At 36.7% G+C, this 24,718-nt stretch overlaps 1 protein-coding gene across 2 annotated transcripts in view; it reads left to right on the top strand.

Annotated features, from left to right (window-relative positions):
- SEL1L2 (SEL1L2 adaptor subunit of ERAD E3 ligase) overlaps positions 1 to 13,047 on the top strand; it is a 185,121-nt gene extending 172,074 nt beyond the window's left edge. Inside the window, exons 19-20 of one of the 2 annotated variants that reach the window (XM_036751561.1) lie at positions 7,043 to 7,171; positions 11,595 to 13,047. In XM_036751561.1, coding sequence (XP_036607456.1) covers positions 7,043 to 7,171; positions 11,595 to 11,714 — 249 coding nt within the window. In that variant the 3' untranslated portion in view covers positions 11,715 to 13,047. The remainder of the gene's footprint in view (positions 1 to 7,042; positions 7,172 to 11,594) is intronic. The other variant, XM_036751560.1, reaches the window with a different exon arrangement.
- Positions 13,048 to 24,718: the final 11,671 nt, after the last annotated feature.

The following is a 24,718-nucleotide window of genomic DNA, read 5'->3' as shown; positions in this document are numbered from 1 at the left end:
TTATTGTTGAAACTTTTGTCACGGGAATAGAAGGTACTAGGGAGGAAAGGAAGAAGCTAATAGAGATATATTTAAAAATATCCCTCACACCACTTAGGAGCCAGAGTTCCATTATAGACATGTCTTAGAAACAGGCAAAGTTTGTGATCCAGAAAACTCCCAGAAAGAGTAGAGCCAAGGTCACAAATTGGCCACTGACTGGGTTGACTTTGGAAGAGTAGAGACCAGCTTAATGAAGCTTTCACTGGAGCACCCATGATTTCCCAAAGGCAATATTCTCTAAGAAGAGAGGAAGGCTGTATCATTTAATTTAAAACAAAATGAACTAAGATCCTAACCTAAACTGGAAGCAAGGTACTGTAGGTATTCATGAGCCTATACTGACCTAATTAATTAGGGAAGTTTCAGTAAGAATACAAAGATGGGCACTTGTTTTGTACAATTAGGAAAACAGAGATCTGACAATATGCTATAGTACAGGGGTTCTTAACCTGGGGGTCCACGGACAGATTTCAGGGGGTCCATGAAGCTGGGTAGGAAAAAAATCCATCTTTTTTACTGACCTCTAACTGAAATTTAGCATTTCTTTTAATTATGAATTTTTTTAAAAAATTATTCTAAGAAAGAGTCCATTGCCTTCACCAGACTACCAAATGATCTGATGTCAATATTGATATAAAAACTGCTAAGAATCCCTACTGTGTTGGAAAAGGCCCTGAGCTTAGATTCTAAAGACTTGGGTTTGAATTCCAGCTCTGCCAGTTACTATCTATGTGACCATGGACAAGTCCCTTAATCTCTCTTGGTCTTGGTCTCCTCACCTGTAAAATGAGCAAGTTGGATCAGGTGACATCAAAGGATGCTTCCACATCTACATCTCTGGTCCAAATGCTGTTTTGTTTCTGGACTTCAAATGATACAAATCTCCTACATAATTCCCATTCATTTCCAAGGGAGGTCTGAATTTTTTATCTTTGAATATTAAATAGGGGAAAGATATACCCCTTTCCCAGATAGTTTGCTCACCGTGATGCCTAGAGACCAGGAGATAACTGTGATGAAGTTTTGAGGTACCTTCCCAAATAAGTTTACTCTTTTGCATTGACAACTCGATAACTGAGCTGTTTGTCTTGAGGAATAAATTAAGAATTATCTCCTGGTTAAATGTCTGACATTCATCTGTCTACAACAAACACTGATTTCTGGTGAACTTCCTTTTGAATTAAAATATGCCATTTATGTAGGAAAAGGATAGAGCCATTATAATCAGCAGGGTATTTTAAAATGGATGCCAAATGAATTTGAAGGAATTAGATGTATAAATTAGTACATTTACAAGATCCATTTAGTCTTTTGCCAGGAAGATCTGGTTACAGTTCTCTATCAGATTTTAAGCATTTTAAGGCAGGCGAATTCTTCTCAAATAAATTAACTAATTTACAAGGTCATACAGCATTTGAAAAATTACAAAAATGACTCAGCAATTCACTGATCTAAGAAATGAAAAGTTACTTAATAACTATATTTAGTATGCTAGTCTTATGGATTTATTCCTTTTTGAAACTGGGCTAGTAGAGTAGGGAGAATAAAGAGATATTTATATGGATAGCCAGAAAAATCCCTTCTGACATTTCTTCCCTGAAGTAGCCTTTGCTCCTTTTGAAATAATCAACATTCCCCCAGCCTAAACCTTCCGCTCATCCCTCGCACAGAGAACAGAACAAATTGATTTAGGCTTTACCAGAAACTCTAACAATCTTGGCACATGGTAAATGCTTTATAAATGTTTTTTTTTCCTTTTCATTCATTTATTTATTATTTGGCTCCATCCATAAATGAATAGATTAAAAAAATTCATTTAAATACTTACTCTGTGTGTTCTAGTACTGTCCTAAGTGCCTAGGAAACAAATACAAAAAGTGAGACTCTCTGTTCTGAGAGAGCTTATATTCTAATGGAGGGAGACCAAAGGTATAGATGAGTAGTGACCAGGGAAGTAAATTTCCTCTGGAGGATCAAAGGAATACTGAATTGATCCATGGATCAGTCTATTAGCATCCCTGTTTAAAAATCAATAATAGTTATTGTTTTTCAGGTTACCGTGTGTAGAATGAGAGGTAGAAAGAAAGGGGTTGTCGATAGGTCAGCTGTCAAGCTGGAATAAGTGGATGGCTCTATAGGAATGTAAAAGATGATCTAGTGCATATGTACCATGATGGTCTGATAACACTTCCTATCAAACCAAATAAAAATGTAATTGGCAGATATTTGACAAAAATATATAAAAATATAGAACACAGATAATGTTAGTTTGTGGTTTTCTAAGGCAATGTATGGCTTTTGGGGAATTTGACACCACCAGTCTAGTGGTATGGGGCTGGCTAGAGACAGTTGGTTAGGAAAATTGTCACTCACTCATTCATTCATTCCTCAGAGATAACAGCCCAGGGAAGGAGTTCTAAAGTTGAGTGGATTAAGGTCCCCAGAGCAGGGAGCATTGATTTTTAAGGTCTACTGCTCAGAGTGCTGGTTAAGATGAGACGCAGGGCAGCAGTGACAGGTCGGATGGCAAGATGGACTAGGTAGGTGGCTAGATGGGATGTGTAACATATTAAGTAGGAAAAGTGAAAATACACTAGGTTGGCTAGTAAAAAGTATAAGTGGTAAAAAGCAGGATCCCTTTCAGAGTACACCCCTTAAGGAACCAAATTCCAACATGAATCCCAAAATAATGAACATGCACACTCACAAACACCAACAGAACTAAAGAAAACAATTGAAAAATGGTAAAGTCCTGCGAGTGGCTTTTCTTCAAATTGGAAATTGATTTTGAAAAATGTATCTGGTAACACACAGTTGAAACCAGAAGTAGTATTAAGTAGGGTTGCATCCCAGAAAGATGCAAGTAGATTTACACATATAGCAAGGGTATGCTGGTAAATGTTTAACCACCACTGGCTCTCTAAGGGGGGAAAAAGCACTCAGGCCATACTCCTAAATTTAATATACATATTATCATTTTCTGAATCACTTTTTAAGTCTAGAGTGACAATCAACAAAACAATACATCAAGTCTTAGTTTGTAGCATTTACTGATTTCCTTGGTATAAACATTCACAATGAAAATTTAACAATCAGGACCTGTTCAAGCACGCTCCAGCACTCTCCTGTGTATTTTCTTATTAGATCCTCATGGCAGCCTTTTGAGGCAGGCACAATAGGTGTTAGTATTTCTATTTGTCTAATGAGGAAAATTAATGCTCAAAAAAAATCTAAGATCACAAGGTTAGAGAGGATTCTGGAAAGATGGCAGAGTAGGTCAGAAAATTCCATACTCTCAAGATTTCCCTCCACAAAAGAGATAAAATAGTACCTCAGGGCAAACAAGGTGGGGGTGTGGGTAAAAATAAATAAGAAAAGAGGTACAAGGGGGGTGGTCCTCCTGGGACAATTTGAGAAGATCAGAAGAAAAATCTTTGGACAAGGTTTGGTCCCTGTGAGAAGTAAACACCTTCAGGCTAGAGACCACTTAAACAACAAGTGACAAGCCCTGGGATTAGCTGGGTTGGGAGGCTGCCTTAGTCCCAGCCACAGGAAATTTTACCCCTGGGACAGTGTGCAGAGTTGGATGCCTGAGCTGGGGAAGATCAAGGGAACCCCTGCTGATAAGGAATGCCAGACCCAGAAGTTACTGTGGGAATAGAGAAGACCAGAGTTCATCTTCAGAGGATGATATTGAAGCAAAGAAACCCTTTTCTACTATAAAGAGTAACATTAAATGATCACCTGCCCCAAAAGAATTTATAGAAGAACTTCAAAAAGTCTTTAAAAATAAAATGAGAGAGATTGAGGGGAGAAAAAAAAATAATCCAAGAAAAACAAGAAGATTATGAAAAGTCAACCAATTAGAAAAGGAGATCCAGAATCTTAATGTGTGGGATGAAAGACCTTCACCAATTAAAAGTTAATTTATAATAGGGAGCCATCTCAGGGTGGGAACAGAAATAAATTTCATTCAATTCTCAAGAATTGGGAGTCCCCTGCTAGCACAGAGCAGAACCAGCAAAGGAGGCGCTTTACAAGGGGCAAAGCACCAATAATTATACCTAACACAAGAGAATTCCTGCCCACCTCTGACCCTTCTCACCATTGGCTGGGAGGCGGGCTTACAATCTGAGCACAAAAGCTAGACAAAGAACCGGGAAATTGAGGCACAGAAACTCCAATTCCCATTCCCTTAGTTAACGATTACAACTGAGGTGACATCTATAAATCTAAAGAACGATAATAGGATAAGGGGAGGGGGAGACCCTCTCCATTCTTTTATAGTACTTTTACAGAAAAGGAAAGCAGGTCACAATGATCCTATCCTTACTAAGCAAATCTTTAAACCAGAACCAGAAGAAAGAACAAAAAGTTTCAGGGTAAACTTTCCCAGAGGTTAAGCCATCAGACTCTCACGGCCTCAGAATTTTTCCACTTCCCTATTTCTTGATTTTTAAACATTTCTTAGCATATATATACATATATAGATAAATAGATATAGATATAGATATAAATATAGATATTTTTTTACATATCTTCCCTATGAAGTCTTCACATTTTATTTACCCCACACATTAAGAAAATGACACCTAAGCCAGTGAAGTTACAAGAGATCAAGAAATAATAAAAACAAAATGTAAAGAACACAAAAATAGAAGACAAAGTGAAACATCTTAGAAGAAAAACAACTGATCTAGAGAACAAATCAAGAAGAGAAAATATAAGAATAATCAGACTACCTGAAAGCTATGATCAAAAAAAGAATCTTGATACAATAATACAAGAAATAATTAAAGAAAATTGTCCTGAAGCATTAAAACAAGGGGGGAAAGTAGAAATAGAAAAAATCTATTGATCACCACTTGAAAGACATCCTATGAGGAAAACTCAGAGGAATACTATAGTCAAATTCTGAAACCCCAAGCTCAAGGATAAAATATTGAGAGAAACAAGAAAATAACAATTCAAATATGAAGATGCCACAATTAGAATCACACAAGACCTAGCCACAGAGACACTAAAAGACCACAGGTCTTGCAACACTATATATTGAAGAGCAAAAGAACTGGGGTTCCAACCGAAAATATCATACTCATCAAAATTAAGCATAATTGTGTTGGTAAATAAAATGGGCTCTTAACACTCAGTTCAACCAAGTGCCCTTGAAGAATTTGGCCTTTGTTTCCTTGATTAGATTGAGAGTCCTTGATGACCTCCTTGCCTCAGGGGCAGGAGTAGTTTACACCTGCGTTTGAGTGACATGTTTGAGACATCAGAGGCTTTTAGACCACGTGGGTTTAAGTCGCCTCTTTGTGACGATTTTAGGTCACGTGGGTGAGTCTCATGTGTGACTCACCCTTGACCCTGAAAAAGATATAAAACCAGAGATTGGCTTTCTCTTTTTTGGAGCTCTTACCCACAGCCCTGGTGGCTCTAGTGACTCTGGGCCAGCCCTTGTTATGAGCTCCCGGGCTAAACCTACATGTTGGTAACTATGAATTATATTTGGTCTGTCTGTCGATGTTTGTAATTGTTTGTATTTGCTCCAAAGTACAGGGTTCTGGCTTTTTCCCCTGAACTAAGTGAATGGTATTTGTATGCCGAATCATAATAAGCTTGTTAACCCCTTAACGTTGCTTTCCTTAGTAAAGCAGATCAAGAGAACCTGGGCTTTGGCAGTGTTCTTGTTGTTGGGCTTGTGTTGGTCTTTCACCCCCACAACAGCTGCTAGCCAGATTGTTGAAACAATAATCCTGAATGAAAAAAAATGGACATTCGATTAACTGTCAGACTTTCAGGACTTTGTTAAAAAAAAAACTGAACTTAATAGAAGATTTGATATACAAGAGCCAAGAGAAACATAAGGTACATACCAAAGACTGATTACAAGGAATTGAACAAGGACAGACCATTCACCTTTTACATATGTAAAATATAAAATGTATGTCTAAGATTGTCATTAGTAATTGGGTAGTTCATAAGAAAGATTGAGGTAGACCTGACTATGATATGACTTTAAAAAGTAAAACCATTTAGGAACAGCCAAAAAGAGTAATTCTTTTATATAAATGGAGTGCAAGAGGAAGAATCGACACAGAGGAATTAGATGGGGGAGGAGGGCTGGTAGTTCTGGTTTCACTGGGAATGGGTCTAAGAGGGAACAATACACATATATCTAGGAGAGTATAAAAGTCTTCTAAATTCAGAAGAAATAAAATGGTAAGGGGACAGAGAGTGGGGAGAGAATAAGGGAGGGATCTCTAGAGGGAGGGTGAGGAAATGGGTTAAAGGGGGTTGTAGAAGGGTGTTTAAATTTATGGGAATAGGAGGTAGGGGAGGGATCCTTGGAGTGCAAGGGTAGGCTAAGTAATAGGAAGGTAAGGTTGCGGGTAGAGAAGTAAAGTAGAGGAGTCAGGAAGGATAGGAAATAAGAATTACACACAAACATAAAAACAAAGAGCAGGAGTAGAATTTGTAAGGGAAAGTATATGTCTATATATGTATGTACATATGTGTATATATGTATACGTGTATGTATATATCTCTAGCTATATATAAATATATCTGCACTAATTGTAGTGGTGGGGGGTGGGGTGGAATAACAAAGAAAAAGTGCACAGCAAAGAACAAAAGAAAACTTACAAGGAAGCAAAGAAAGATGGACTGCTCTCAACACAATGTGTAGTATTTATCATTCAGGCTTTCTTGAAATGAACATTTATTGCTACATATTTTGAATCCTCTCTTATGTTTTGCTGTGCACATGATATGCTTTTTTCCCCTTTTCTTATTTTGTATTTAAGTTTATAATATTTTTTTTTCTTTTCTCTATTCTTTATTTGAGTTCTGGCGTTTGAGTCTAAAATTAAAAAAAAAAAAAGATCACAAGGCTAGAGAGTGAACTAAAACTTGTCATAGCTCCTAGCTTCCCTCCCTATCTGAAATGATAACTTTTTGCCTCACTGACTCAAAGTATTTGTTGCTTTTGTGTTCCCAGGACATTCATTTGGCCAGAAGGTTATACAATTTGGCTGCTGAAACAAGTTCAGATGCCCATATGCCAGTGTTCTTGGCGCACTTGAAACTAGAAGTGATGCATTTCATCAAAGACGTTGTGTTTCATAGCGTAAGTCTGGTTTGAACTATTCTCACATACTTTTTAAGATTAGGATGGGGCAGCTCAATTTGTGTTAATCCTTCTTAGGGAGCTGCTCAATTCATTTTATAGGTATAAATTTTAAATATATATTTATATATATTGCTGTATACATGTGTGCATGTGAATATATTGTGTTGTATATGAATGTATATTTGTGCCTGACCCGTGGTAGAGAATTCCAAACTCATATTGGTCTGATTGGCTACAGTTGGACACATTATACCTTGACTCCAATGTAGTGATGTCATTTTGGTCTTCTTCAAAAATAAAGGACAACAATATACCTGCATACATACCAAAAACACATACACATACATAATACATGAATGTATTTATTTATTTATGTGTGTATATATACATATATATGTACACATATACATCTCACTAGAAGAAAATCCTTATATTTTAACTCTTATTTTGAAATTTCAAAAAGGAATTGATTCATACATTTAACCAATAATTACTAATTACCTTCTATATCAGAGGAACTGTTCTAGATGCTAAGAGAGACACCAGGCCCTAAGTAGGGCAAAGCAGCTGTCTACATGCCAACACCTTAGGAAGTAGAGTGGGCACACTTATTTGTCACAGCAGTCCAGAGACCACTGTTACACATTTCTAATCTTCTACCAGACTGTATCCCTGTAGGGTTTTGGTAATAAGGAAGACTCCAGGATAGGGTTAGGGAACCTGCAGCCTTGAGGCCACATGTGGCCTTCTAGATTCCTAAGTTCAGCCTTTTGACTGAATCCAAATTTTACAGAACAAATCCAAAAGGATTCAATCTGCTCCATTAGAAGATGAAAATGTAGGATCCTAGGCCAGTGGAAGTTGAGGGAGGAGGAGATAAAAGGGAAGAGCCATGCTCTATATCCCAGCAGGATTACACTTGCGGTGAGACCGTCTCTCACAGTGCCCACCAACACCAGTACCTTCCCTCTCTTCTCATTCTTTCCTCCCACTGCCAACTGAATTTGCCCAGATACTGAGATTCCTAGTTATGTCTCTGGAGAAGATAAAGTTATAGAACATAAAATCCCTGCCAGCAAGAAGCTTATATACAGTCCAAAAGGGTAATATACAAGTATTTATGGTAATACAAAGCAAAGTACAATAAATGTCTTATAAACAGTACAAACCAAATGATATAAAAATATAAATCAGCAATGAAGGTCATTGATAAAATACTTTCATGCTAAAAAATGAAGAAATATGCAGGAGAAAGTATATGACCAGAAGGAAAAAAAAAGATGAGCTGCTTATATGGGAACATAAAGCCTATGTACTACATTGGTGTCCTGGCAATGTTGAGAGAGCTAGAAGATGATCACCAGCACTTTGGGTGGATCACTAGCAGAAAACTAATGGATGTGCATGAAACAAGTTTGCAATCCACAGCATGGATGAGAAGACCCACATCAGTGACATCATATAGCCATTGGAGAAAGGTTCAAGGTATCAAAGTAGTGACACAATCAGGCCTGGGGAAGTCCCCAGTCCTGTGGCCTCATAGTGCTGTCTATGGAGAAAAGATGGACTCCTTAGTGATGGAGGATCATCTTTGCTCCAGGGTGTATAGCCTCAGAGTGAGGAGGAAATCTTATTCCTAAACTCTTGCTAACTTCCACTCAATGTTCCATTCTGACGCCTCCTTGTGGAGTGATGGTCACAATGAGCTTTGAAAGGCTATCCCAGGGCAGGCCAAAGTTTTTTCTTAATGCCTATAGTATGGATTTGGTGACAGATTGTGTGCCTATCATGTTAGGAGACAGAATTCAATTCAGTTTCCCTAAAATATATTGATCAATACGGTGTACAAAGCATTATACCAAGCTCTAGAATAAAGGGTTAAAACTCCTCTCTTAATGTATATTTGGAGATCTTTTCTATAAAAGAAATAATTGTTGCCCTTGTGGAACTTATACTCTACGAATTCAATTCAATAACCATTTTTTGGCTTTGTTGGACTACACATATTTATTACATTTTTTTAGTTTATTTTTTATTTTGAGTTCCAAATTTTCTCCCCCTCTCTCTCCCCCTGCCCAAGAAGGCACGTAATCTGATATAGGTTCTACATATACCTTCATGTTAAACTTATGTACACAGTAGTCAAGTTGTAAAGAAGAATTATAACCAATGACATGAATCATGGGAAAGAAAAAACAAAACCAAAAAAAAAAAAAGTGAGAGCAAATAGTTTGCGTCAATCTGCATTCAGACTCCATGATTCTTTCTCTGGATGTGCATAGCTTTTTCCATCATGAGTCTTTTGGAGCTGTCTTTGAACCTTGTATTGCTGAGAAGAGCCAAGTCTATCAAAGTTAGTCATCACAGATATCATGTGTCTGTAATAGTGTAGAATGTTCTCCTGGTTCTGCTCCCTTCACTCAGCATCAGATCCTGTAGGTCTTTCCAGGTTATTATGAAGTCTGTCTGCTCTCCATTTCTTATACCACAATAGTATTCCATTATATTCATATACCACAACTTGTTTAGCCTTTCCCCAATTGATGGGCATCCCCTTGATTATGTCAAATTGAAAAGTTTCTGTACAAACAAAGCCAATGCAACTAAGATTAGGAGGGAAGCAGAAAATTGGGAAAGAATTTTTAAAACCAGTGTCTCTGATGAAGGTCTCATCTCTAAAATATACAGGGAACTGAGTCAAATTTATAGGAATACAACTCATTCCCCAATTGACAAATGGTCAAAGGATATGAACAGGCAGTTTTCAGAAGAAGAAATTAAAGATATCTATAGTCATATAAAAAATGCTCTAAATCACAATTGATTAGAGAAATGCAAATCAAGACAACTCTTAGGTACCACATCTCTCCTGTCAGATTGGCTAACATGACAAAACAGGAAAATCATAAATGCTGGAGAGGATGCAGGAAAATTGGAATGCTGTTACATTGTTGGTGGAGTTGTGAATGGATCCAGCCATTCTGGAGAGCAGTTTGGAATTATGCCCAAAGGGCTACAAACATGTGCATACCCTTTGACCAAGCAATACCACTTCTAGGGATATATCCCAAAGAGATCATAGAAGTGGGAAATGGACCCATATGTACAAAAATATTTATAGCAGCTCTTTTTGTGGTGGCAAAGAATTGGAAATCAATAACCATTTATTAAGCGCCTACTATATTTATGATACTTTTAGGCACTGTGGACACAAAGACAGAATAAACACTCCCTGTCCTCAAGAAACTTACATTCTTTTAAAAAAATTATTGATGTTTTATTTTTACATAATCTGCATTTCTGAATACATCCCTCTCTTCCCCTGCGGATTCTTATAAAAAGATTTTTTATAACACATATACACATACATATACACATACATACAACAAACACACTTATCGGCTGTTAGCCTTAGTTTCCTCATCTGCAAAATAAGCTGGAGAAGGAAATGACAAACCATTCCAGTATCTTTGCCAAGAAAATCCAAAATGGGATCATGAAGAGTCAGACACAATTGAACAACAAAAACAGCTCATTTTACAGATAAGGAAACTGAGGTTAGTAGCAGTTAAGTGATATGCTCAAGGTCACACAGTTAGTAAGTCTCTGAGGCAGAATTCAAACTCAGGTCATCCTGACTATAAGAAGGAGCTTATATTCTATAGAAGGAAAACAACATCTACACGCTTAAGTAAATACAAAAAATATATTCAAATTAATTTCTGGAAAAAGGCACATAGGGAATTGATACGTACACATCACTATAATTCAAAATAATAGCATGATAAAAGGGCATCACAGAGGCACAGAAGAAAGTGCTAGGTAAGACCCAATGAGAAAAGGTCACTGTGGACTAGGGGAATCAGGAAAAGGTTCATATTCATATTGGTGGGTGGGCATTTGAGTTAGGTGAAAATTCAAGTGGGGCAGCTAGGTGTGGCACAGGGGATGCTGGGCCTGGAGTCAGGAAGACTCATCTTGAGTTCAAATCTGTTCTCAGACACTTTCTAGCTGTGTGACCCTGAGCAAGTTACTTAACCTTGTTTGCCTCAGTTTCCTCATCTGTAAAATGAGCTGGAGAAGGAAATGGCAAACCACTCCAGTGTCTTTGCCAAGAAAACCCCAAATGGGGTCATGAAGAGTCAAACATGACTGGAAAAACTAAACAACAACAAAGAATTCAGTAGCTGAAGATTGGAAAGAAAAATATTCTAGGCAAAGGAAAAAGTACTGACAAAGGTACAGGGAAGCATAAGGTATGCTCAGGGGACAGAATAATCCAATTGGGTTGAAGTATAGCATAGAATATAGGGTGGAAAAGTGTTGTGAAATAAGGCAAAAAAGGGAGGGCAATGATATGATGAATAATTCAAAATCTCAACATCTACATTGTAAGCTACCTTTTTTCTTTCCTCAACAGTTTCATGTGAGCTGGAAAGAGGTGAAAGTGAACATTAACCCCGGACCCTACTGGGATTTATTCATTATTGGTGCCCTCATTGTTTCGCTGATATTATTGCTTGGACACCGGCTAGTGTAAGGTAGCAATCAAATGAAAACCTGCTAGCAGTGTTCATTCATTTCTGGACGTAACTGCTTAAAACTCAACCAGCGAAAAACTGTCAATCATGTAAGAGCCTGCTAACGGATTCCATTCATTCCTGGGAATCTTCTCCTAATAAAAAAAATCCCCCACTTAAACACGTGTTTGCTATATAACTCCAAACAGCAAATTCAGCCTCATTTTAAAAGAAAGTTGGCAAAACCTGGCAACCATTCTCGAAGGAAACACCTACAACAGTGCAACGTGCATTGGGACTAAGATTCAGAAGACCCGAGTTCTGTTCCAGCTTCTGCCATTCTGTGATCCTCAGATTTCTCATCTGCAAAATCAGGATAACCACCCTGCCTACTTCACAAAGTTATTATGAGGATAAAGTGAGAAAATGATTGAATATGCTTTTTAAACTTAGTGCAATGTAAATATCAGCTTTATTATCATTATCATTATTAATCCAGCTCTGTAGAAGAACCTCCTGAACCACAAATACCCATTGTTTTTCCTTTTGATTTTCCTTTAGACACCATGGAAAGGCATGCAGGGAGTGCTTCTAAATGATTTCCTAATATAATGGACATGTAGGACCATGAAAGTTGATATGACTGTCAAAATGGAGAAGGCAAACCTTTGGACTTCACACTATATGTAATGCTCTCTCAGTGAGGGAATTTGTGCTCTTTTGGGTTCTAGGAAAGTTCAAGTTCACAACAAGAGCATTTGCTCAGTGGGTGCTCATCTTTTCAGTTTAATTGCTCCTTCCTTCCTCAAGGAGAAGACAGGAGAGAGACAGAGAAAGAGAGAGAGAGAGGCAGACAGAGAGGTAGAGAGAGAGAGGAGGGAGGGAGGAAGAGGGAGGGAGAGAGAGAAGGAAAGGAAGGGAGAGAAAGAGAGACAGACAGAGAGAGAGAAAGAGATAGACAGAGAGAGACAGAGGGGGGGGGGAAGGAGGGAAAGAGAGAGAGAGACAGAGAGACAGAGAGACAGAGAGAGAGACAGAGGCAGAGAGAGAAACAGAGAGAGACAGAGAGAAGAACAGAAGAATGTATCATGACAGTCATTACAGGAGTAATCAGTTGGTAGGAGGGGAATGTGGTGAGCTGAAGGAAGTCTTCCCTGAAACTTTTATCTTTGAGAACAAAATGTTTGGAGGTTAATCCTCTAGTAATATGGCCATTGGGTATGACTGTGGAAAAACAGGCATAATAGACTGGATGGGAGAAGTTTATATTTCGGAGCCTCCCCAGGAGAAATCCCACTGATCTGGACTTCTAACCTTGCAATTCAATTTTACCAATAAATGTATTTTAATTTATATGTGAGTGATTCTTTTGGTATCATGTTAAGTTGGGAAAGATTGCTAGAGACCATTTTCAACTGGAAAGATTTGGCAGGTCCTCTTCATTCTATCAATCATAGTATTGGTATACTTCTAGTAGTATGGGAAATTGAAAGTTTTTGACTGAAAGAAAAAACTAGTAACTCCCTTGCCGCCCCCTCCCCACCAACTCTCTCCTGTTGGCAGCATCTTTTGTTCCTAGATCCTCCTTTAGGACTAGGACTTTCTCTTTAGTCAATGCTCTACCTCACCCACAGAGTAATGGGTTTTTTGTTAAACCTATCATGAGGGATGAATAATTGACTGAGGCACCACTTCAAATACCAATCCAGCACCCACCAATCTTCTGGGCTTATATGTAGGCTGATCTGGATTCACTTGTTCTCTGCTTTGGGGGAAGCTATAAATATATGTGTCAACATCTTTTCTGTCTAGCACCAAGGCTCCAGCTCCCACTCCCCACCTCTCTCTCTCTCTCTCTCTCTCTCTCTCTCTCTCTCTGTCTCTCTCTCTCTCTCTCTCTCTCTCTCTCTCTCTCTCTCTCTCTTTCTATTCCTCCCTGCCACTGGTGTCAAGGAAGAAGACAACAGTGTGAAAATAGCAACAAGCAAAGCCTTGGAGAAAAATGTTAATTGGACACAAGACCAGCAAGAATTCCTGGAAGAGTTTAAAGGAAGAGATAAGAGTGTAGAGGAAAAATTGGGGAAATAAATGAGAGTGATGCAACAAAATTATGAAAAGAGAATCATCAGCTCTGTAAAAGAGGCACAAAAAATTACTGAAGAAAATAACATCTTAAAAAACAGAATAGGCCTAATGGTAAAAAAGCCACAAAAATTCAATGAAGAAAAGAACTCTTTTAAAAGCTGAACTGGCCAAATGAGGGGAACAGTACAAAATCACGATGAGGAAAATAATTTCTTAAAAATTAAAATTGGGCAAGTGGAAGCTAATGACTCCAGAAGACTTCAAGAAATTATAAAACAAAGTCAAAAGAATGAAGAGATAGAAGAAAATGTGGAATATCCCATTGGAAAAAAACTAATCTGGAAAATAGATTGAGAAGAGATAATTTAAGAATTATTAGATTTACCTAAAAGCCATGATAAAAAAAGAGCCCTAACACGACATTTCAAGAAATTATCAAGGAAAACTGCCCCAATATCTTAGATCTAATGGGTAAAATATAAACTAAAAGAATCCACTAATTGGCTCCTAAAAGAGATCCCAAAATGAAAACTACCAAAAATATCATAGCCAAATTCTAGAGCTCCCATGTCAAGGAGGAAATATTGTAAGCAACCAGAAAAAATAACACAAATATTATGGAGCCACAATCAGAATCTCACAAGATTTAGTGGCTTCCATATTGAAGTATTAAAGGGATTAGAATATTATAGTCCAGAGGGTTAGGAGCTAAGATTACAACTAAGAATGACCTACCCAGTAGAACTGAGTATAATATTTCAGGGGGAAAAATAGATATTAAATGAAATAGAGGACTTCCAAGTATTCTTGATGAAAAGACCAGAGTTGAATAGAAAATTTAACATTCCAACAGAAGGTTCAATAGAAGCATAAAAAGGTAAAGATTAATCATAAGGAACTCAAGGGGAAGATGATACATGTAACTCATAAAAACCTCATCATTATTGGGGCAGTTAGAAGAAGTCTGCATAGACAGAGGGCAAGGGTGTGAGTCAATTATGTTGGAAAGATCTACAAAAAAGAATGTAAGGGTGAGAAAGAGGGACATTCTGGAAGAAGGGAGAAGGGAGAGATAAAATGGGGAAATTTTTCTTACATAAAGAAGGTGCACAAAGAAGAAGGGAAACTGGGGGTGGTGGCAGGCAATGCTTAAACCTCACTCATCAGAATTGGTTCAAAAAGGGATGAATACATACATACATACATACATACATACATACATATATGTGTGTATACATACATATATCTTACTAGATAGGGAGACAGGAACAGGAGGGGATAAGAGATATCAGGGAGATGATAAGGAGGGGGATGCAGATCGGGGGAGGAAGTGGCCAGAAGCAAGAGAAATGCACAGTTAGTGAACATAACTGTGAATGTGAATGGCATGAGCTAACCCATACAATGGAAGTGTGCAGCAGCATGGATTAGAAACCAGAATCCAACAACGTGTACAAGAGACAAACTTAGGACAGAAAGACACACCCAGTATTGAAATGAAGGGCCAGAGCAGAGTTTATTATGATCTCAGACAAAGCAAAAGCAAAAATAGAACTAATCAAAAGAGATAACCAGGGAAACTACATTTTACTAAAGGGCATCACAGACAATAAAGCAGTATCAAAAAAATTATATAACAAATTTCTCTGATAAAGGTCTCATTTCTCAAATATATAGGGAACTGAGTCAAATTTATAAAAATAAAAGCTACTCCCCAAATGGTAAATGGTCAAAGGATATGAACAGGCAGTTTTCACAAGAAGAAATCAAAGCTATCTATAATCATATGAAAAAAATGCTCTAAATCACTATTGATTAGAGAAAAGTAAATTAAAACAACTCTGAAGCACCATCTCCCACCTATCGGAAATGACAAATGCTGGAGGGAATGAGGGAAAAACAGGTACACTAATGAATTATTGGTGGACTAGTGAACTGATCCAAACATTTTGGAGAACAATCTAGAATTATGCCCAAAGGACTACAAAACTATGTATACTCTTTGACTCAGCAATATCACTACTAAGTCTGTATTCCAAAGAGATCAAAGGAAAAGGAAAAAGATCTACCAGCACAAAAATATTTATAGAAGCTCTTTTTGTGTTGTCAAAGAACTGGAAATTGAAAGGATACCCATTAATTGGTGAATGACTGAACAAGTTGTGGTATATGATTATGATGGAATACCGCCGTGCTATAAGAAATTACAAGGGGTAAGGTTTCAGAAAAAAGAACATGGCAAAACATATATGAACTGGTACAAAGTGAAGTGAGAAAAACTGGGAAATCATTGTGCACATTAATAGCAATGTTGTAATGATGATCAACTGTGAAAGATTTGGCAACTCTGATCAATACAGTGATCCAAGACAATTCCAAAGCACTTATGATGAAAAAATGCTATCTGCCTCCAGAGAGAAAACTGATGAACTCTGAGTATAAACTGAAGTATTATTCTTTCTCTTTTTTATTTTGCCTTTTTGTGTTATGGGTAACATGAAAATATGTTTTACATGATTTCACGTGTATAATTCATATACTGTTTGTGTTCCCAGTGGGTGGGGAAGGGGTGGGAGGAAAGGAAAGAATCTAAAACTCAATTTTTAGAAACGATGTTAGTAAATTTAACAAATAAATAAAATAATGCTTTTTTTTAAAAGACTTAGAATATCTTTGTCACCAAAGTTTTTGTCAGAAATGGATATGGGTCTGTCTAGAGAAATTATGTTAAAGAAGATACATTACTGTCTGCTTTACCCCATGTCCTGAAGATTACTGGACCTTTATGTCTGACCTGCAGGTGAAAATTCCCATATGTGTTGTCTTCCCATTAGAATTTGTAAAGTGTTTAAGAGCAATAGCTGTCTCATTTTTCTATTTATATCTTCAGCAATTAGCACAGCGCTTGACACATAGTAATCACTTAAGTGCTTTTTCATTCATTCATTTATTCATTTGTCCATCTTGGGAATCCCTCCTCTGGATACTCACCAGCTTGTAACTGTCTTTCTGAAACTGTGGTTCCTAGAACTGAACGCAAGATTCTGGTTGAGGTCTACATAATGCATTTATCACCTTCTTATTCCAGAAAGTGACACTTCTCAATGCAGTACAAGATCATACTAGCTTTGTTGACTGCCTTGTCACAACGCTGACTCTCATCAAGCTTGAAGTCCACTAAAATCTCCAGTCACCTTCCAAAAGAAAGCCAAAAATGTAAACTACAAGGAACATCTTACACAAAATCCAGAAATTCCAGGTCAAAGGAAAAAAAAGCCTATTAGAAGACGGAAAGAGTCAAGTACCAAGGAACCACAGTCAAGATCACACCAGATCTGGTAGCCACTACTATAAAGAAGGTATCCTGAAGTACAATCTTCTAGAAAGTTTACATCAAGAGCAGCTTACTCTGCAAAACTGAATAGAATCCTACAAGGAACAAAGGATCTTCTCTGAAATTCATGGGAGGGAAAGTATGAGGTGATAAGATGAAAGGAAATACACAATTAACAATCATAATCATGAATGTGAATGAGATGAATTTACCCTTAAAATGGAAAAAGATAGCAGAATGGATGAGAAAGAATGAAACAATATACTGTGTACAAGAGAAACAGTTCAAACATAAAGATTCACATAGTTTTGAAGGAGGGGCTAGAGTAGAATTGATTATATGTCAGGTGAATTTTTAAAAAGTAGAGAGTAGCAATCATAATCTCAGACAAGGAAATAGTGAAAAAAGAAATGGTTTAAAGAGATAAAAATGGAAACTACTTTATGCTTAGAGGCATTATTGTGAAAGAATGTCAATATTTGATGCATATATACCAAGTGGTATAGAATGTTACTAATTAAAGGAAAAGTTAGTCAAATTATAGGGAAAAATAAGGAGCAAAATTATAATTCTTGAAGATTTTGACATGCCCCTTTCAGAGCTAGACAAATCAAGGTAAGCAAGAAAAAACGTAAGGACATGAATAGAATTTTAGAAAAGTTTAATCTGATGGATCTCCAGTGACTGCTAAATGGCAATCAAAAAGAGCATACCTATGTCTAAGCTAAGCGTGGCATCTTTATGAAATTCATAAAAAATATAACAAGTATGTTTTGAAAAACTTTAAACTCAAGATAAATACTTCAATTTTAAAAAATTTATGAGTCAAGAACAAATCACAAAAACAACATATAATTTCAACTAAAAAAGAACAACTATGTGACAACATTCCAAAACTTTTGGTATGCAGCCAAATCAATCTGAAGGAGAAAAAAGTATACATCTCTAAACATTTTCATCAACAAAAGAGAGAAGAGCAATTAAATGAATTTGACATATAGCCAAAAGAACTAAAAAAGCAAAACATAAAGATAACCTAAAAAAACATTAAAATAGATATTCTGAAAAATCAAAGAATAGGTAAACAATATTGAAAGCAAAAGAAGCATTAAATTAGTGGATAAAACCAGGAGATTTTTAAAAGATAAACAAAAGAAATAAACTATTAGTCTGATTTTTTAAGTGAGAAGAAAATTTTCAGCATAAATGATAAAAGAGACTTCATCACAAATGAAGAGGAAATAAAGGAAGTTATTAGAAACTATTTTTGTCCTAATATATACCAAAAAATCACTTAATTGAAAGGGATGAATATTTGCCAAAATATTAAGTACTCTGATTGTTGTTATCTTTGATCCTTTGTTTTCGAAGAGGACCAATGACATCGCAAGGGTGATGTCTTGACTTGAGCATGAATTGGATTTAAATGAGGCAGAGTTGTGCAAAGTTGTCAGCCTCACTCTCTTTCTCAGTCATTAAACTCCAGTTGCAAAACAAAAGTCAAGACAACTAGTGATGGCCCAGGTTACAGTGGATGACCTTGGAATCTTTAATGTCTGACCAAGCTCTAAGTGCTCCACAGCACCTGCTTCAGCCACCTTCATGGCCTTTGGAACAAATTATTCTCATCTGACCATTCCATGAGGGAAAATCTCCATATGCTTGGGGTAGACATCCCCTTACCTCAACAATGGGTTTGAAGTCTATTGGTTATCCTCAACCTAAGGTTTAGCCCATCTGCTGATGGTTTAACTGGGATGTGGCCATGTGCATGCTACATCTTCTTGGAGCCACAGGTGAGCACTGGGTGGAAGGTGGACATCAAAAATGGATGAGCAGCCATGAAAAGGACTCATGAAGCCCTCAGGCTGGAGGTGCTAGTTTACCATGTACCTTCTGTGGCTGTGTGACCCTTCTAGGCCAGTGGTATCAAACTCAAATAGAAATTGGGCCACTAAACCATACATAAGGATCCTTGCAGGATGCACAATGACTTAGTTTTCACTTTTAATGCTATCTGTGTTTTATTGTATTTTCATTTATTTTGTTAAATATTTCCCAATGACATTTTAAGAATGTCTAGGCTATCTCTGTTCCAGGCAACTCTCTAAGACAAAGAAAATACAGACCTGCAATGATAGAAAAAGTTCCTCATTGGAAGCTTCCTACACCAATAAAATAACAGACCCAGTCCATATGTTCTTAATAAGGCTTTTGCCTTCTTTCTAGGATCTTTATGTGTTAGAAGTTTATTCTTTTTCCCCTACAGAATTTGAGGTAGAATTCAGATGTGTAATCTCATGGTGAAAAGCTAGAAGCTCCTTACTCAAAGGGCCTTTGATTGTCACTTGAGAGAATTACATAAGGCCAACCTCTAGGCACTAACCAGAGGATATTATGGTAGAACTTATCAGGAATACTCATGTCAACAGTAATTGACTAACTGCTTCTTTTTTTCCTGTGTTAGCTTCTAAAACTGGTCAAGTTCTCTCCCCATTTCTCCAATTATGACTTCACAGGCAACTCTCCACCTGGGCCCAAATGACCCCTATGGAGAAGAGGAGGGGAATCAAAGAGAAGATCCTTCACATCTCCCTGGTTAGCCAAGTGTGTGTGCCCTGGGGAATATTCCAATATCACATTTTCATCTCCCTTAGCCAATGACTGCTCAAATATCCCAAAGCAAAAATTTGGAGGTGGGAATGTCTTCTACTCCATGAGGATCCTAGTATCTTACTCCCTAACAATCATCATCCTGTAAACTCAGATTATCAGAACTAAAAAAATAGAAATTTAAATAATCTAATCTCAGAGGGAAAATAATTGAACAAACCATAAATGAGCTCTAAAAGCAAAAAACAAAACAAAACAAAACAAAACAAAAAACCCTTGGACTACATGGGTTTACAAATGAATTCTGTTTAATATTAAAAGAACAATTAATTCCAAAATTATATAACTCTGCAAATATGAGAAGAGAGAACCCTACCACTTTACTTCTATGGTTTTGATATCTAAATCAGGGAGAGACAAAGCAGAGAAATACCCTAATATCAACATAAAATATTAAATAAAATATTATTGAAGAGGTAGTAGAAACATATTAAAGAGATCATATACTGCAACCTGATTGAATTTATACCAGGAAATTACAGCTAGTTAAATATTAGGAGAAGTACAACAGCCCATATTGATAACAAAAACAATACAAGTCACATGATTATGTCAATAAATGTAGAAAAGCCCTTTGACAAAATGTAATGCCCATTTATGCTTTTTTTTAAAAAAAAGCACTAAAAGCATAAAAATAAGTGAAACTTTTCTTCATATAGTAAATGGTACCTATCTAAATCTAAAAGCAAGCATCATATGAAATGGAGAAATGCTAGAGGTCTTCCCAATAAGATCAAGATAAAGCAAGGATACCCATTCTTGTCACTGTTATTTGACATGATATAGTACTAAGAAAAGCTAACTATAACAAGAAAAAGAAATTGAGGAAATTAAGGAAATAAAATTATTGATTTTTGCAAATGGTACAATGTTCTACTTAAAGAATCCTAGAGATTTAATTAAAAATTAATTGAAAAAAAGAGCATCTTCAGTAAAATAGCGGGACATAAAACAAAACTACAGGAAAATCAGTTTTTCTTTATGTGGCTTTAAAAAAAGACAGCAGAAAGACAATCTATTCAAAATAACCACAGAATATACAAAGTATTTAGGTTTCCATCTACAAAGACACAAGTGGGAACTATATGACTAAAATAACAAAACATTCTTTGAAGAAATAAAGATAGGCTTAAATAATTAGAGAAATATAAATTTCACATGCTTGGCCTCTGCCAACATAATAAAAATGACAGTGCTAACTAAATTAATTTGCTTTTTTAGTGCCATACAAATCAAACTACTAAAAGATTTCTTTTGTAAAGCTCGAAAGTAATAAAGACATTCATCTGGAAGAACAAAAAGTTAAAAATCACAAAGGAAATATGGGGGAAAATGGGATGGAAGGGGTTCTATATCAAACTATATTGCAAAAAGAGTAGTCATCAAAACTAGTTGATACTAGTTAAGAAACAGAAAAGTCTATTAGTAGAATAGATCGCAAACAACAATTTACAGAAGCAAAAGAACATCATAACATAGTGTTCAGTAATTCCAAAGACCCCACCCTCTGGGGGTTAGGAACTTTTTAGAGAACTAGAAAGCAGACTAGCAGAAATTAGGTTTCAACCAACATCTCACACAATAAACCAAGATAAGCTCCAGACCTACATATGAAAGTACATCAAAAACAAATTAGAGAAGCAAGAAAGAAGGTATCTATCATAACTATGAATAGCGGAAGAGTTCATAACCAAATAAGAGATCGCGAAAAATAAATGGACAATTTCGATTACATAAAATTTTTAAAGTTTTTGCATATGCAAAATTAGTAAAATTAAAGTTAACTAGGTAAAAGTCTTTGTAGCAATTTTCTCTGGTAAAGATCTGATATCAAAAATGTATAAGGAACTGATTCAAAAATAGAATAGGAGATATTACTCTATATGTAGTCAAATGTTGTGAACAGGCAATTCTCAAAGGAAAAATCCAAGCTATCAGCAGTCATATGAAAGAATGTTCTACCAATCACCAACAATAAGAGAAATGGTGATTATAACAACCTTGAAGTCCTAACTCATACTGATTAGAATGGAAAATATGAAAAAATAGTGACAATATCTCAAAAAAAGGAAGAAAAGAAAGAACAGGTCATTCTAGCATTTGTTTAAATGCTCTGAAGAGAAAAGGAGATACAAATAGGACAACTTAGAAAATAAAATATTTAATTTTTTATATGTAAATGGTACATGATAGAGAGATTTAGGGCTTCATGTACAAATCTTTTTCTGTTTTTATTTGGAAATATGCATTTGTCAATTTCAGAATAACAAAAATTATAGTATAAAAACAATTGTATGAGATATTTTATCAAAAGCTTTGCTAAAATCTAGGTAAATTGTTACAGTAACCCTGTTATAAATAGAAGTAACATCGGTCTTGAATAATTTGCTCTTGATAAAAGTATGTGGACTCTTTATAACCATGGTGATCGTCTCTACATGCTTATCAACAATCTTTAATGATTCATTATTAAATTTTCCCAGAAATTTAAATCAAGGTCAGTGGCCTATGGTTTAGAGACTCTGTTCTGGTTCCAGGCATAGTGACACACTTCTGTAATATCTGCTACTAGGTAGCTGAGGGTAATGGATTGTTTGAGTTCAAGGTCTGAGTTTCAATAGGGCTAAAGCCCATGGGGTGTCTGCACCGGTTGTGACACCTCTTTAGTGAGCTGCCAGGAATGGAGGGCCACGCCCACCAAAGAAGGGGTGAATTGGCCCAGGTTGGAAAAGCCCAGGTCAAAGTTTTCTGTCTTGATTTGATAAGAATCAGCCCTGGACAGCTGCTGCACTCACTTCCAGACTGGGAGAGGTGAGACTGAGGAGAGGGGGAGACTGGAACGGTTGCCTTTCTCCAATGTTATGGTACTTCCCTCGTTTTCCATAATCTTTCAAATATCCACAAAAATAGCTTGTCAAGTCTTTCATGGAATTTTTGATTGTTAGGTTGGAAATAAAGATTCTCAGACAGGTAAATTCTGGATGATCAAGTATCCACTGGCTTTGCCTCCCTTATCTACACTATCTGTAGAAAAGTAGTGAAGATGAAATTAAAATTATGGTATTTTTATCTAGAAAGATCATTGTTAAAAATTCAAACAACTGGTAAGAAAACTTAAAAGAGTGGGGAAGCAATTAGTAATGAACATTGTCTCCCATTGAATGCCACAGTAAAACAGAAGGGGAAAGGAAAAAGTATTTATATATAGCACCAACTATGTGCCAATGCCTTAGTGCCTTTCCTAAATATTCCTATTTGGGCCTCTCAACAACATTATTCCCATTTTACAGTGGAGGCAAATAGAGGTTAAGTGACTTGTCCAGGGTCACACAGCTAGTAATTGTTGTAAGGCTAGATTCAAACTCAGGTCTACCTGACTCCAGGCCCAGCACACTATCCGTTGTACCGCATTCAGAGCAGTAGAGTAAATTCATTGTTTTAGTAGTTTCTCTAGATAGTCATAGTTCAGTCACTCCCTGATGGATTCTCCTAATAAGCCAAGAACTCAGCCTGTTTTAGTCACTACGCTCTGTCCACTTTGAAGACTTTTTTGCTCTCTTCCAAGTCTCTTGCAGGATGATTTAAATTGACACTGTATCACTAACATGAAAAATTCTACCCTCCAGGTCTGAGCCTGAGGAAAAACTGTACTCTTCCTGGGTTAGGAAAAACTACACTCCTGAGGGTCTTTAATGACTTAGCCACCCTCAGAAAGTAGCTAGTCTGAGCTTTGTCTGAAAGACTATTCCATGAACTTCAAAATAATTCAGCAAAGTAGGTTCTTCAGTCATTCAATCATGTTGGACTCTTTGTGACCCATGGACCATAGCACAAACAGGCCTTTCTATCCTCCACCATCTCTTAAAGTCTCTTCAAGCTCATGCCCACTGCTTCCATGACACTATCTATCCACCTTATCCTCTGCCATCCCCTTTGACTTTTGCCTTTCCAACCTCAGGGCTTTTTCCTATGAGTCTCATCTTCTCATTATATGGCCAAAGTATTTCAGCTTCAGTTTTTGACAGTATTCCAGTGAATAGCCTGAATTAACTTCTTTAAGTATTGACTGATTTGACATCTTTACTGTCCAAGGGACTCTCAAAAGTCTTCTCAAGCATTACAATTTGAAAGTGTCGATTCTGCAGTGCTCGGCCTTCCTTACAATCCAACTCTCACAGCCATACATTGCTACTGGAAAAACCATAGCTTTGACTAGGTGGACTTTCTCATCAAGGTAATGTCTCTCCTTTTTAGTATGCTGTCCAGATTTTCCAGAGCTTTCCTTCCAAGGAGCAGGTATCTTTTAGTTTCATGGCTGTAGTCACCATCTGCAGTGATCTTTGAGCCCAGCAATACAAAATCTGACGCTGCTTTCATTTTTTTTTTCTATTTGCCAGAAAGCGATGGATCAGTTGCCAAGATCTTAGTTTTAGTTTTTTGTTTTATGTTAAGCTTCAGGACAGTGTTAACACTCTCCTCTTTGACCTTCATCAAGAGGCTTCTTAATTCTTCACCTCCTGCCTTAAGAGTGGTATTGTCTGCATATCTGAGATTGCTGATATTTCTCCTGGCAACCTTAATTCCGGTTTTTGATTCATCCAGCCTGGCATTTTGCATAATGTGCTCTGCATATAAATTAAATAAATAAGGAGACAATATAAAGCCCTGTGGTGCTTCTTTCCCAATCTTAAACCAACCAATTATTCCATGTTTAGTTCTAATTGTCACTTCTTAGCCCGCACACACATTCCTCAGGAGACAAGCCAACTTTTTGAAGACTTGCCATATTTTATTGTGAAGTATGTAATGTAGATATTTTTATTCCCACTTTATAGATGAGGAGACTGAGACTCAGAGAAAGTTGTGACTTTCCCAGGATCAAAGAGCTAGCGGGTGGCCAAGACGGAATTCAAACTCAGGAAACTTTCCAAT

The sequence above is a fragment of the Trichosurus vulpecula genome, chromosome 3, assembly GCF_011100635.1.
Source record: "Trichosurus vulpecula isolate mTriVul1 chromosome 3, mTriVul1.pri, whole genome shotgun sequence".
NCBI classification, from domain to species: domain Eukaryota; kingdom Metazoa; phylum Chordata; class Mammalia; order Diprotodontia; family Phalangeridae; genus Trichosurus; species Trichosurus vulpecula.
Note: the sequence above shows the minus strand (reverse complement) of the source record. Positions and strands in the feature narration are given on the sequence as shown.